The 15,254-nt window shown below is 40.8% G+C and overlaps 1 protein-coding gene across 5 annotated transcripts in view; it reads right to left on the bottom strand.

The window, feature by feature from the left end:
• The window catches only part of NFXL1 (nuclear transcription factor, X-box binding like 1), a 55,951-nt gene extending 49,415 nt beyond the window's left edge, over positions 1–6,536 (bottom strand). The window contains exons 1-3 of one of the 5 annotated variants that reach the window (XM_018049424.1): positions 6,368–6,536; positions 5,738–5,983; positions 2,785–2,958 (exon numbers count right to left, since the gene is read on the bottom strand). In XM_018049424.1, the coding sequence (XP_017904913.1) occupies positions 2,785–2,958; positions 5,738–5,981 (418 nt within the window). In that variant the 5' untranslated portion in view covers positions 5,982–5,983; positions 6,368–6,536. The other 4 variants (XM_018049426.1, XM_018049423.1, XM_005681585.3 and 1 more) reach the window with 4 other exon arrangements.

Genomic DNA, 15,254 nt, shown 5'->3' on the forward strand with positions numbered 1-15,254 from the left:
TCCAAGAAAAGTACACTACTAGCATAAACTATCATAAGTACAGAACATGGCAATAAAATTGTACAAGCCAAAATTTATGTCATCAAAAAGAAAAATAAAAAGTACACTTGGATAATTCTTTACTTCCTAAGACCATCTAAGTAAACACAAAAGTCACAAAATCTTGTTCTACCATACTATAAACACAAGTATAATTTAGGTTATTCAATAAAATATATATAAAATCACTCCCAAAACTATAAAATACTATAAACTTACTAAAGACAATTGTTTTGAACAAACATCAAAGTTTGATTGAGAATCCTTAAAAGCAGACTTAGTAACCATATTCTATGTATTTATTTTGCTCTTTGACATAGCTGGCTCTAACAAATGTAGAGCATTTTAAAATTTTATCTAATTTAACAGCTACCATGTAACATAGAAGATAAAAAGCAAGATGAATAGACTTTAATAAAATAGTTTAATCTTATATTTATAAAATTTATGTACGACTTCTTTGAAAATTGTGTTAAAACTTGGCTGCAGCAATAAAGTATACTGCCCAAGATGTCATGGTGGCTAGGATGGCATTTGAAGTCATGCATTTTAACAAGATCACTCTGGCAACTGAAGAAAAATGACTGTGAGGAGGCCAAGCCTGAAAACATGAAGTACCAGAGAGGAGGTAGTTACAGCAGATGAAGCAAAAAATGACCTTTAGTAAGTCAATGTGCCCAATCTCAGCTTTCTCATCTTTAAAATAGTAGTAATAATAATATGTACCCCACAGAGCTATTATGTGGATTTAAATAACTATTATTTAATAGCTATTAAACCTATTAAACAACTGTAGGGGCCTGAATTAAGGTGATGACAGTATGGGGAAAGGTGGGGTAAATTTACGAAATTTAGAAAGTAAAACTCAGCAGGACTTGGTGACAATGAGATTGTATTGCTTTGAAAAGTCAATGTTCATGCCAAGATTCAGAAGGAAAAGACTGTTGTGTCTGAAGAGCTGTCTGAAATAGGCTGAGGGGAAGAGTGGGAGCAAATAAAATATACTCATGTCATGTATATGCCAACCCTGCTCCCAGATTTCTGCCTTAGGTGGATGACTGGAAAAACTGTGGCACTACTAATTAATATAAAGAAAACAAAACAATGAATAAGTTATCTTTCAACATGTTTATGTTTCCATAGGCCAGTAAGACAGCAATACCCAACAGGAAGCTGACCATTAAAGTCTGAAACTTGACATCAAAGTATAAAGGCTGTGCTCAGGCAGAAAAAATGCAATTTCGTCGGTTAACTTCTGTTGTTCAATTCACTAACGTGAGATGGGAACCATCTCATAACTCTGGCATTTACTGTACCAGTCAAGTTTCCTGACTTTGGTAGAGGCAAAGTACAGAACACAATGGAATGGATATCAAAATACTTATGGATTTGACACAATACAACATTAACACTTTGAGATGAAAGCTGGGTTAAAAATGAACAAAACTCATATATGATAAAAGTTTTCTAAACACTAGACAGAAATCCTCAGTTATATCACTGGATTTCCTATTTAAAAATAACACCTGTACCTAGAATGGTTTAAGTGAGGTCTTCTTGAAAGAAACCTTAGGTTACTTTCTATGAAGTCCTTCAAAAGCAAGAAACCTCAAGGTTCCTCTTTACCAACTTTTCCCTGGCTGAGCCAGACTTCTTAGTCAAGCTTCCTAATCTTAATTCCTTGCCAGATATAGTAAATTCCTTGGAAACCATTTTGATGATATGTACCCAGGCTCATGATGCTATCAATATACTCAGCAAACAACTAATGTGGATAATACATATAAGAATGCTTACAGCAATGACTGTAAGTATAAAATGTGGAACGTGTAAGAGCACTTCACTGAAAATAATCTATTTCTACACTTAGTACCAAATCTTCACAGCAACATCACTTTGCCCCTTGCTCTCATAAACAAATGTGGCTAAGTAACCCAGATATATACAACACACAATGTGACTGTACACACTGAACCTGAGGAGACTAAGATTTTTTTTAAAGCATAAACATCAGTTGTAAGATATAAAATAAAGGAATAAAGTCAAGAAATGAAACTGACTCCAAGATACATTTAACATAATGAAAAAGAAAAAAATGAAGAATCAATTTAAAGGAGTATTCGAAGTCTTCAAGTGCAATCAAACCATCATCAGGAACAACTGGACCCAACTCATCTCTCAGGGAAGATTCCCCATTGCCACTACCCAGGCATACTAATGAGATGCCAATTAAACACCAAAGAGAATTTCTAAGGCTATAAAAGACATTGCCATCCTATTACTGTGATAAAACATATAACTCAAATAGTAAACAGAGAAGGCAATGGCACCCCACTCCAGTACTCTTGCTTGGAAAATCCCATGGATGGAGGAGCCTGGAAGGCTGCAGTCCATGGGGTCGCTGAGGGTCGGACACGACTGAGTGACTTCACTTTCACTTTTCACTTTCACGTATTGGAGAAGGAAATGGCAACCCACTCCAGTGTTCTTGCCTGGAGAATCCCAGGGATGGGGAAGCCTGGTGGGCTCCCATCTATGGGGTCGCACAGAGTTGGACACAACTGAAGTGACTTAGCCACAGAGGCAGCAAATAGTAAAAGGTTTAAAAATTCAACTCCACAGCACAAGAATGTTCATTCTTAAGATACAAAAAGTATCCCACACAGAGTAAAGGTGTTAGAAAAAGTCAGGAATATATTTTTCATTTGATGTAAAAATATCAAAATGTAAAAGCTCATACAGTACCTGTCTGAGTAGTATAAGTTATAAACGTATTAGCAACTATTTTTCCTCTTTTTCCTTCAAAATCTTCATCCCCTTCTTCTTCAGATGAAGAGCTAAAGTGTTCTTCAACAATTTTTTTGGCTGCAGCCTGATTAGCCTTCTTGATTTCCTCAAATTTCTTTTGAGACATTAGCTCTGCTTAATAGAAAAAAAATGTTTTTCATTTTTGCAAAACAATCTCACAAAAAGCAAGACATGAGATACCAACACATTATTAAAATACAGATTTAAAAGTCACCTTTGGTGCATTCTATTTCACTGTCATCTATGAAAAAAAGTATTTGCAAATTTCTTATCATATAGGTAAAGAGAATACCACAGTATAAACTTTCACTTTTGTTAAATATTCTGCTAAACGCAACAAACTGTTCTAGAGTGACTAACAAATCAATTTTTTAAATTATAAAGGCATGTTAAAGTATCAAAAAACTGGTGATCAACCTCAAGACAAGGACATTAACAAAATTAAAGAAAGATGTTTAAAAATAAATGGTAGGAAGGTTCAAGAGGGAAAGGATACACATAGTTGATTCACTTTGTTGTACAGCAGAAACTAATGCAACAATGCAAAGATATTAAACTCCAATAATAAAAAAAAGTTTTACATGAATGGTACACAGTGATTCTTAAGAGGTGGGAAACATACCCACAGGGAGCACATCAGAATCAGCAAAGCCAGGTGCTTTTTCAAATCATCATCTTCCATACTACAAACCCAACATGGCCTGGTCCACCAAACATTTAGCACAAGCAATATTCACTGTGTGCCCACTATGTTTACAATTTGCTGCTTAGAAAGCACAAGAACTTTTTTGCCTTTATTAGCATGTGGTCATAAAACACATTTACTGAACATTAATCCCACACAAGAAGTGACTGAACGTGGCTCAGACAATAAAGAACCTGCCTGCAATGCGGGAGACCTGGGTTCGATCCCTGGGCCACAAGAAGATCCCCTGGAAGAGGGCATAGTAACCCATCCCAGTATTCTTGCCTGGAGGCTCCCCATGGCCAGAGGAGCCTATCGAGCTACAGTCCATGGGGTCGCAAAGAGTGGGACACGACTGAGTGACTAAGCACAGGAATCCCACACAAACATGGAATCCCCCTGCTAACATGGAAAATGTGCTTCTCACAACTTCATTCCAAAAAGAAATGTTAAATAAGTTTTGAATTAGTTCCATTATTCTGTTTAGCAATATCTGTACTTCTCACTTTGTTACTTGCTTAAATAATGCAAAAAAGAATTAGACTACTTCATAGCACATTCCCAATGAGACTTCAAACTCTCCAAGAGCAAGGACTATCAGAATTCTCTACAAGCATTAATAAACTCTTTGGACAGCAACCACAGTTCAAGAAAGGAGTCACAAACATACTGAATTGATCTTAATTCTTTAGTGTCTTAATTCATCAGCGCACTAAGAAATGCACTTTATGCTTGAAACTGATGAGTCACTATTCACACAAATTTTCCTATTTTAGGTGGTGTATTTGTATTTAATGATGTTTTATCTTTATTTTCCTCATGAAATGCTTTCCTTTTCTTATTGCAGCTGGCTTGGCTGGGAACTCCTGGGTATTTCAAGTAAAACTGGAGGAAAATGTACAGAGCTTACATAGGAATCTTTGAGTGCTAGTAGAAAACTAATTGATATAAGACATAAGACTCAAAAATTTTTTAAAGGTTGAAGCAGATATAATAAAAACATTCATAACCTGATCAACAGACCCAGATCAGATCATCTCAAAGACAGCTGACAAAGCAACCTTCCCATATATTATTTCTTACAGTCAAATCTCAATTATCCAGTTGAAGGATGCTTTTCTCTATCTACAAAATCCAAGGAAGTTCACCAAAACTGTTCACAAGTCTCCCTCTTGCATACCTCACTACCACCAATATCATACTCTAACTCACCACTATCATAAACTCAGAATATCACCTAAATTTTAAGTTAGATGAGGAGGGAAAACATTCAGAAGCTCAATTTGCTCCTCCACCTAAAAAAACATATTTTGAAAAATACAACAATAAAATGATTTCCAGGATTATTCTCTGACCCCCCTGCACTCATTCACTACTGTGGACAACTGAAAGCTGCATGTGTGCACTCCACCAAAACACTGCTTTGTTGTTCAGTCACTAAGCTCTTTGTGACCCCATGAACTGCAGCAAGCCCGGCTTCCCTGTCCTTCACTATCTCTGAGAGTTAGCTCCAACTCCTGTCTCTTGCCTTGGGTGAAGGATATTGACAAGCTGGAGGAGGCCACACCAGATATATCCAGGAAAGGACATGAAATTTGTGACCCCAGTAGAAAACAGTACCACAAAGTCAAGTGCGTACAGGACATAGATAATTAAAGTCACTAAACTAAGCAATCAAACAAAGATGGAAAATGACAACCAGTTGGAGACAAAATCCGAAGGGGAAAGCCTAAATCCAATCTAAAAGGGACTTCTGTAACTCGGCCCAGCCGACTGTTGCCACGCATAAAAGTACCAAAGCCACAGTGTTTTAGAAGAAAAGTTGCTAACCGTATTTTTATGAAATTTTAAAAAGAAAAACCAAAAAACTGCCGGCAATCAATTCAGATTTAACGCACTGTGTTAACCAAACTATATGCTATATCAGACCGCTGGGCTACGATTTGCAACCTTAGGGATTCAATAGACAAGAGTGAAGAGAAGACTACGGGACGGAGAAATAACAAAGATTAATATCAATTAAACTGATGATGAATAAGGTGTGATGGGAATTGGCCTAGAATGAGCAGCTGCCTGAAAGCTTTGAGAAGTGAGGCCAATTATAAACTCCCGAAGGAGAAGTAGTGAATGCGGAGGCAGCTCAGACTAGGAAGTGCCTTAGGAGGTGGGCATTCAGGTGAGCCCGAGAACAGGAGCCATTCTCACCACCGGCCACGGAAGTCTGCGACGCTTCAGACCCCGCGGGGCTGCGCCGCGCTGAGCTACCTGCAGCCGCAGGAGTGGCCGCTCCTCCGGGGCTGCGGCCAGGACCAGCAGCGCCCACCGACCCCTTCTCCCGCCCTCCTCCGGCGCCGCGGAGATGGACTCCATTTCCTGAGGAGGGGGCCGCAGTGGCTCGTCCTCGGGCTCGGCCTCGACCACCGGCCACCTGGCGCCAGGAAGCTTCCATCCCTGCAGAGGGGAAAAAAAAAAAAAAGTGGAAGGAGCGTGAGGGCTGTGGTGCCGAGGAGTCTGGGGAAAAGGACAGTGAGGGAAACCGAGATGAGGGTGGAGTAAGGAGGGTCTCCGCCGGACGGGGTCCGGATTTGAAAAGGTCGCGGCCCTGTCTCTCCCAGAGGGCGAGCCCCCACTACGCCCAGGCTTTGGAGATAGCTAGGCAGAGAAATGGACTGCAGAGCAAGGCGCATACAGCCACGGAGAAAGAGTCGAGGGAGAAGGAAACAGCCTCCTGGGCCTCAGAGTAGCGCGGTAATGGGAGAACAACCGACTGACCCGGCGTATCCTGCCGGGAAGCAACTGCAGTAGCAAACCCCAAGGAAAGCTACGTCTCCTTACCGACGGCGCCCGCCTCAAGCGACTACAAGTCCCAGAAGCCCAGGCCCACAGATCGCAGAACGCGTGGCATCACCGGCCGCTTCCTCATCCGGGACCTTTTCTGTGTTGGCAAGTCCTCGGAACGCATGCGCCAACTGAATTGGGCCTTCGGAAACTACAGTTCCCGAAATGCTCTGGGGTTCGGGCTTCTCTTATAGCTCAGCTGGTAAAGAATCCGCCCGCAATGCGGGAGACTTGGGTTCGATCCCTGGGTTGGGAAGATCCCCTGGAGACGGGAAAAGCTACCCACTCCAGTATTCTGGCCTAGAGAATTCTGTGGATTGTATAGTCCATGGGGTCGCAAAGAGTCGGACACGACTGAGGGACTTTCACTTTCACTTCGGGCGGGCGGGGCGCAGAGAGGGCGAACTAGATGGGGAAGTGGGCGGGGCCCTGAGGTGTTCAAGACACCGAAGGTCGCTGCTTTTTCCTCGCGACTTCCCTGAACCTAGCTGGAGTCTGTGCCAGTGGTCGTAATTGACTGCCCACTGTCTTTGGTGCCAGAGAACTTTTCTCGCAGATGGGAAAAGGCATTTAGGAGAAAAATACTTGAGGTCGGGGAAGAGGGAGGGAAAGCCGAGGGAGTGTTGCGGTAAAGTGGCTGGAGTGGAGAAAACGCTTTTCTGAAAGTCAAAGAGGAGAGTGAAAAAGTTGGCTTAAAGCTCAACATTCAGAAAACGAAGATCATGGCATCTGGTCCCATCACTTCATGGGAAATCGATGGGGAAACAGTAAAAACAGTGTCAGACTTTATTTTGGGGGGCTCCAAAATCACTGCAGATGGTGACTGCAGCCATGAAATTAAAAGACGCTTACTCCTTAAAAGAAAAGTTATGACCAACCTAGATAGCATATTCAAAAGCAGAGACATTACTTTGCCGACTAAGGCCCGTCTAGTCAAGGCTTTTGTTTTTCCTGTGGTCATGTATGGATGTGAGAGCTGGACTGTGAAGAAGGCTGAGCGCCGAAGAATTGATGCTTTTGAACTGTGGTGTTGGAGAAGACTCTTGAGAGTCCCTTGGACTGCAAGGAGATCCAACCAGTCCATTCTGAAGGAGATCAACCCTGGGATTTCTTTGGAAGGAATGATGCTAAAGCTGAAGCTCCAGTACTTTGGCCACCTCATGTGAAGAGTTGACTCATTGGAAAAGACTCTGATGCTGGGAGGGATTGGGGGCAGGAGGAGAAGGGGACGGCCGAGGTTGAGATGGCTGGATGGCATCACTGACTCGATGGACGTGAGTCTGAGTGAACTCCGGGAGATGGTGATGGACAGGGAGGCCTGGTGTGCTGCTATTCATGGGGTCGCAAAGAGTAGGACACGACTGAGCAACTGAACTGAACTGAACTAAAGGGATGTAGAAGATAAATCTAACGGCATTAGTATCAAAGTCCTTTATAGTTTATAATATACTGTTTCTGAAGCAGGCCGATTTTTACTTTCACAACAAAAGGAAAAGTAGTTAAGAGCCAGGTCTGGTCCTAATTCTTCTGGCTCTGCTGTTTTCAATAATAGATAAAGAGAAGAGTGGGAGAAATCTTAAAAATTCAGGAGTCTGTCTGGGATTGAGAAATATATTAATTGCTGTTTGGGACTACACGGCCCTTTACAACTCTTCAGCTTAATTAATAAATACCTAATATTAATATAGCATTTATTAAGTTCCAGGCACTATGCAAAGTGTTTTACATATATATGTGTTTTAACAATGTGATACTCAATAATCCTATTTTTATCCCCATTTTACAGCTGAGAACACTGAGGGATAGAGAGGTTAAGTTCCTTGCCCTTGACATAACCTGGTGTTGTTTTCTATTCCATTTTGTAAATTAGAAAATAAAGACACAGAAAACTTTCTTATTAAATATCCTAGCAGAGCCAGGACTGCAGCTGAGCTGTGTGACTCCTGTACTATACTCTTAAAAACACCATACTACTTAATTACTGTGAAAAGGCAATGTTTACATAGAAATTCCCCTTATGTTTAGAGGCCCTAATCAGGCAAAAGGCTCACATGTTCAGAGCTTTTCCCTTGCCATTTTTCCCTTGCCATTTTACAAAGATAATTGATAATCATAATAACTACGGTGGTGTCAAAAAGAATGTTATACGTTACGTGAATGAGCAAGCATTTATTATAGTATTGTCGAAAAGCTTAGTGGAGAGCTGATGGATATTATAATGTGGAAGTATAGGTAAAAAGCACATTTCAAAAGCTACCATTTTCTGCTATTTTCACTTTGAAATTTCAGATAACATTTGAAAGAAACAAGTTCTATTTATCAAAGGGGAACATGAGAAATACATGAAGATGATAAATACTAGATAGTTAAGATTATAAAAATTGATAAATATAATTGTATAGTTCTAATTAATCTTAATTATTAAAAATACTACCCTCAAGAAAAGCTAAAAACAAAAGATTGGCCAACTACTGGCAACAATACGGAGCAATTGGAACTCTCATACATTTTGGTAGGAGTGGAAATTGGTTCAAACTCTTTAGAAAAATGTTGGGCTGTATCTATTAAAGCTAAACATGACTCACTACTAAAGCATGTTCCAAGGACCAAGTAATTCCACTTCTGAATATATACCTGAAAGACCTGAGTGCACAGCTTCACAAAAACTCATTTTATAGCAGCTTTACTCGTAATAGTCAAAAACTAGGAACAACCCACATGTCTATCAACAGGATAGAAAAATTGTGGTATATTCATATAATAGAATGCTATGCCAAAAGAAATACTGATATGTGAAGCAAGATGAGTGAATCTCAAAGATATCATGTTGAACGAAAGACGCCAGACACAACAGATGACTTACTTGTGAATCCAATTTCATGAAGCTCCTGAACAAGTAACAGAGGCCAGATTAGTGCCTACTTCTGGTAGGGGTGGGAGAATTTTAACTGGGAGGAGGAATAAGGTATTCTCCTGAGTGGTGGGAAAATTCTATCTTAATCTGGATAGTAGTTTTACTTGTGTGTACATATGTTAAAACTCAAAATATTATACATTTATGATATGTGCAATTTACTATATGTATGCTGCTGCTGCTGCTGCTGCTAAGTCACTTCAGTGGTGTCCGATTCTGTGCGACCCCATATACAGCAGCCCACCTGGCTCCCCCGTCCCTGGGATTCTCCAGGCAAGAACACTGGAGTAGGCTGCCATTTCCTTCTCCAATGCGTGAAAGTGAAAAGTGAAAGGGAAGTCGCTCAGTCATGTCCGACTCCTAGCGACCCCATGGACTGCAGCCTACCAGGCTCCTCCGTCCATGGGATTTTCCAGGCAAGAGTACTGGAGTGGGGTGCCATTGCCTTCTCTAACTATATGTATGACACACCTCAATTTTTAAAGAATCCTAAAATAAAATATAGAAAAAAATAGGATATCTGAATACCCCTGTTGTCCAGTCATTTTAAAAATTATTTGTCCATTACTGACATGTCTCCCTGATACGGATTCGTTTTGCCAGTGTATCATTATAGCTCCCTGAATACATTTATCTTTGACAAATACATCTAGACTCAGGTAAACACTTTGCCTGTTATCAATACATTGCCCCTCAGCTCCTATTCACCCTTTAGTATGTGCTCTGTGACAGGACAGAACTTGAAGCATCTCCACAGAGATGTTAAGTTTTCTCAGCAGAGGGCACTGGAGAAGCATTGGAGGAAGCAAGACGCTCTCCTGTTATTTCCTGCTGCTGTATATATAGTAGGTCAGCCACCTTGCAGCATTTGCCTGGCCTGGAGATAATCTTCCAAAGCAGCCCTCTCAACATGGAAACCGAACTTACGGTCTTCTGCTCACCACTGATCCCCCTGAGTCACCACTCCCTCTGCAGCTGACACCCTCCTCACACCTGCCACAGCGCCCCTGAGCCTTGGCTCCCATCCCCTCTGCAAACTCACCCCTCTGGTTTCTGATCACTGCACTCTGCAGGAGACTGCAGAACAGCTGTGGCCAGAACAAACCAGCAAGCTTCTCTGCTATCCAGTGGGCTAAACTACACCTTCTCCAATCAGACTGAATCAACCCCGGGGAGGGAAACACTTCCAAGTTTGTCCTTCCTTGGGTATTCTCCCTCAGTCCTAGAATACCATACGTAGTTTCCTTCTAGTCCTTCGTTTATCAGAGCTTAATAATTCTCTCTATTAAACTGAACCCACTGTGTGGTTTCTATTGTTGATTGGACCAAGACTGATACAAGCACTGAATACCTTTTACTTGACATATTGGATATGATCCAATCACATTGACAGCAAACATAAATATAGTTAACAAGGAAATAAAGAGGGGAAGTGTCAAGAAAATAAAAGGTACAACATAAAGTGCAAAATATACCAGTTGAAATAAGTGAGACAGAAGTGCTCTCCGTGGGACAGAAGAAAATTAGAAAACTGAATAATCAGGCTGATTTCTCTAGCCAGGTTAAACACAAATAACTTTCAAGGATAGATTCTTATTTTGCTTTGCTTATTAATACTGAGAGAACTGAGTGATAAAAGTAGTATTGTATAATGTTAGTTTCATTAAAATAGCATAATTTTTAAACTGGGTGATCAGTTTCTTTTTCTAGTAAAACCTTCAGAAACAAAAGTTAACCAAGTATTTATTCATATTTCATCTAAACTATTTTCTAATATTCAGCTAAATAACCCATCCATCAATCAATAATTGAGTCTGGGGCTTCCCTGGTGGCTCAGTGGTAAAGAATCTGCCAGTCAACACAGAAGACACAGGTTCAATCCCTGGTATAGGAAGATGCCAAATGCTTCAAAGCAACTAGGCCCATGGCCACAACTATGGTGTCTGTGCACTAGAGCCCAGGGAACCAAAACTACTGAGCCCACATGCCACAATCACTGAAGCTTACGTGTCCTAGAGCCTGTACTCCACAGAGAATCTACTGCAATGAGCAGCTCCTGCACAGCAACTAGAGTAGCCCCTGCTCAGCACAACTAGAGAAAAGCCCACACGGTAACCAAGAACCAGCAGAGCCAAAAATAAATAAATATTTTTTAAAGAAAACTGACTCTGGCAGTTATCCAATATTGCCAGGCATTGCATATTTGTACTCAGAGATGGAAAGGGTTCATTGTAAATAAAGAACCAGAATAGGAATGAGAAGGTTCACTGAGATGCTGTGAATTGAGAAAAGTATTAAAGGCAGACTAAGATGTGGATGTAAGTGGTCAGTCAATTCAGTCGCTCAGTTGTGTCCAACACTTTGCAATCCCATGGACTGCAGCACACTAGGCTTGCTGTCCATCACCAACTCCCAGAGCTTACTCAAACTCATGTCCATCAAGTCAGTGATGCCATCCAACCATCTCTTCCTCTGTTGTCCCCTTCTCCTCCTGCCTTCAATCTTTCCCAGCATCAGGGTCTTTTCCAAGGAGTTAGTTCTTCACATCAGGTGGCCAAAGTTTTGGAATTTCAGCTTCAGCATCAATCCTTCCAATGAATATTCAGGACTGATTTCCTTTAGGATGGACTGCTTTGATATCTTCCTGCAGTCCAAGGGACACTCAAGAGTCTTCTCCAACACCACAATTCAAAAGCATCAGTTCTTCAGCATTCAGCTTTCTTTAGAGTCCAACTCTCACATCCATACCTGACTACTGGAAAAAAACCATACCTTTGATTAAATGGACCTTTGTCAACAAAGTAATGTCTCTGCTTTTAAATATGCTGTCTAGGTTTGGCATAGCTTTTCTTCCAAGGAGCATGGGTCTTTTAATTTCATGGCTGCAGTCACCATCTGCAGTGATTTTGGAGCCCCCCCGCAAAAAATAAAGTCAGCCGCTGTTTTCACTGTTTCCCCATCTAATTGCCATGAAGTGATGGGACCAGATGCCATGATCTTCATTTTCTGAATGTTGAGCTTTAAGCCAACTTTTTCACTCTCCTCTTTCACTTTCATCAAGAGTCTCTTTAGGTCTTCTTCACTTTCTGCCATAAGGGTGGTGTCATCTGCATATCTGAGGTTATTGATATTTCTCCTGATAATCTTCATTCCAGCTTGTGCTTCATCCAGTCTGGCATTTGGCATAATGTACTCTGCATAGAAGTTAAATAAGCAGGGTGACAATATACAGCCTTGACTTACTCCTTTCCCAATTTGGAACCAGTCTGTTGTTCCATGTCCAGTTCTAACTGTTGCTCCTTGACCTGCATACAGATTTCATAGGAGGCAGGTAGGGTGATCTAGTATTCTCATCTCTTTCAGAATTTTCCACAATTTGTTGTGATCCACACAGTCAGAGATTTTGGCATAGACAATAAAGCAGAAGTAGATATTTTTCTGGAATTCTCTTGCTTTTTGGATGATCCAACAGATGTTGGCGATTTGATCTCTAGTTCCTCTGCCTTTTCTTATTCCAGTTTGAACCCCTGGAATTTTGTGGTTCACATACTGTTGAAGCCTGGCTTGGAGAATTTTGAGCTTTACTTTACTAGTGTGTGAGATGAGTGCAATTGTGTGGTAGTTTGAGCATTCTTTAGCATTGCCCTTCTTTGGAATTGGAATGAAAACTGACCTTTTCCAGTCCTGTGGCCATTGCTGAGTTTTCCAACTTTGCTGGCATATTGGGTGCAGCACTTTCACAGCATCATCTTTTAGGATTTGAAATAGATCAACTGGAATTCCATCACCTCCACTAGCTTTGTTCATTGTGATGCTTCCTAAGGCCCACTTGACTTCACATTCCAGGATGTCTGGCTCTAGGTGAGTGATCATAGCATCGTGGTTATCTAGGTCATGAAGATCTTTCTGTATAGTTCTTCTGTGTATTCTTGCCACCTCTTCTTAATATCTTCTGCTTCTGTTAGGTCCATATCATTTCTGCCCATCTTTGTGTGAAATATTCCCTTCGTATCTCTAATTTTCTTGAAGAGATCTCTAGTCTTTCCCATTCTATTGTTTTCCTTTATTTCCTTGCACTGGTCACTGAGGAAGGCTTTCTTATCTCTCCTTGCTACTCTTTGGAACTCTATATTCAGATGGGTATATCTTTCCTTTGCCTTTAGCTTCTCTTCTTTTCTCAGCTATTTGTAAGGCCTCCTCAGACAACCATTTTTCCTTTTCTGCATTTCTTTTTCTTGGGGATGGTCTTGATCCATCTCCTGTACAATGTCGTGAACCTCTGTCCATAGTTCTTCAGGCACTCTGCCTATCAGATCTAATCCCTTGAATATCTCTGTCACTTCCACTGTATAATTGCAAGGAACTTGACTTAAGTCATACCTGAATGGGTATCCCTTGTGGCTCAGAGGTTAAAGCATCTGCCTGCAATGTGGGAGACCTGGGTTTGATCCCTGGGTCAGGAAGATCCCCTGGAGAAGGAAATGGCACCCCACTCCAGTATTCTTGCCTGGAGAATCCCATGGATGGAGGAGCCTGGTGGGCTACAGTCCACGGGGTCGCAAAGAGTCATAAACGACTGAGCGACTTCACTTCACTTCATACCTGAATAGTCTAGTGGTTTTCCCTACTTTCTTCAATTTAAGTCCTAATTTTGCAATAAGGAATTCATGATTTGAGCCACAGTCAGCTCCTGGTCTTGTTTTTGTTGACTGTATCGACCTTCTCCATCTTTGACTGCAAAGAATAAAATCAATCTGATTTTGGTATTGACCATCTGGTGATGTCCATGTGTAGGGTCTTCTCTTGTGTTGTAAGTAAGAGGCACTGTATTCGGTGGGGACGGAATGAGCCAGGGTTTAGAACTGAAAACAAACAAAGCACATGTTTGAACCAGACAAAAGAAAATTCTGTTGAATCCCCAGGCAAAGGTGACTAATGGGGTTGGAGAACACTTTGAAACAGAAAATTTTGGTTTCAATGTTGACACTAAGTACCCACCGTGAGGTTCAAGAGAAGGGAGATGACATTATAAAAGGGAGATTTTTCAGGAAAATGAATGTAGAAATAATAGAAAAATTTGAGCTAGGAAGAGCCTTGTAAAAGAATGGCTACATAGAATTAAATTGTACTTGTAGGATTCAGTTTACAAATTCAGATGTACAAATAATCACACTACAGTAATCATAATCTTTCAGTTACCTTAATTTGAACTCTTGAGTTATATCTCCCAGGATTGGTTGGAAAATGCATTTATTAATTCACTCAACAGACCCCTATTATGCCTAGACATTTTCTACATACTGGAAATAGAGCAGCACATGAAATAAAGTACCTGTCCTCATGGAACTTACATTTGAATGGGAAAAGCAGATATAGCAAACAAGTAAAATATAAATTAAGATAGAATATGAAGCAGTGATCTGTGCGGGGAGATGCGGTGAAGAGGTTTTCAATTTAGACTGAGCAAAGAAGGTACTCTACCGTGGTGACATTTGAGCAGATATCTCAATGAAGGTGCAACACCCACTGGATACTAGGGAAAGAATTTTCCAGAAAGAGAAAAAGAAAACAAGGACCCAGAAAAGGGGGCATACTTGGTATGTTTAAGGACCAACAAGGAGGCCAATATAACTAAAAGAGTTTGAGCGGGCAGAGGAGCAGTAGGACACCAAATCAGAGAGATGATTGGGGCCATTTAATGTAGGGCTACGGTGAGGATTTTGGATTTAATTGTGAGCAAGCTGAGGCAAGGAAGTAACATGATCGGATTTTGTTTTTGTAAGATCACAATGGCAGCTCTACCTCAAAATGGGCTATTGGGGAAAGAGGAGCAAGAGTTGCAATAGACACCTTAAAATGCTATGTATAGTCCAAGTGAAGATGGTGGTTTGGATATGATGACTTATAGTGAGATTCAGGATGTGTTTTGAAGGTTGAGCTGACAAAATTCACTGACAAATTATGATAGCA

This window comes from Capra hircus, chromosome 6, assembly GCF_001704415.2.
Source record: "Capra hircus breed San Clemente chromosome 6, ASM170441v1, whole genome shotgun sequence".
Classification (NCBI taxonomy): domain Eukaryota; kingdom Metazoa; phylum Chordata; class Mammalia; order Artiodactyla; family Bovidae; genus Capra; species Capra hircus.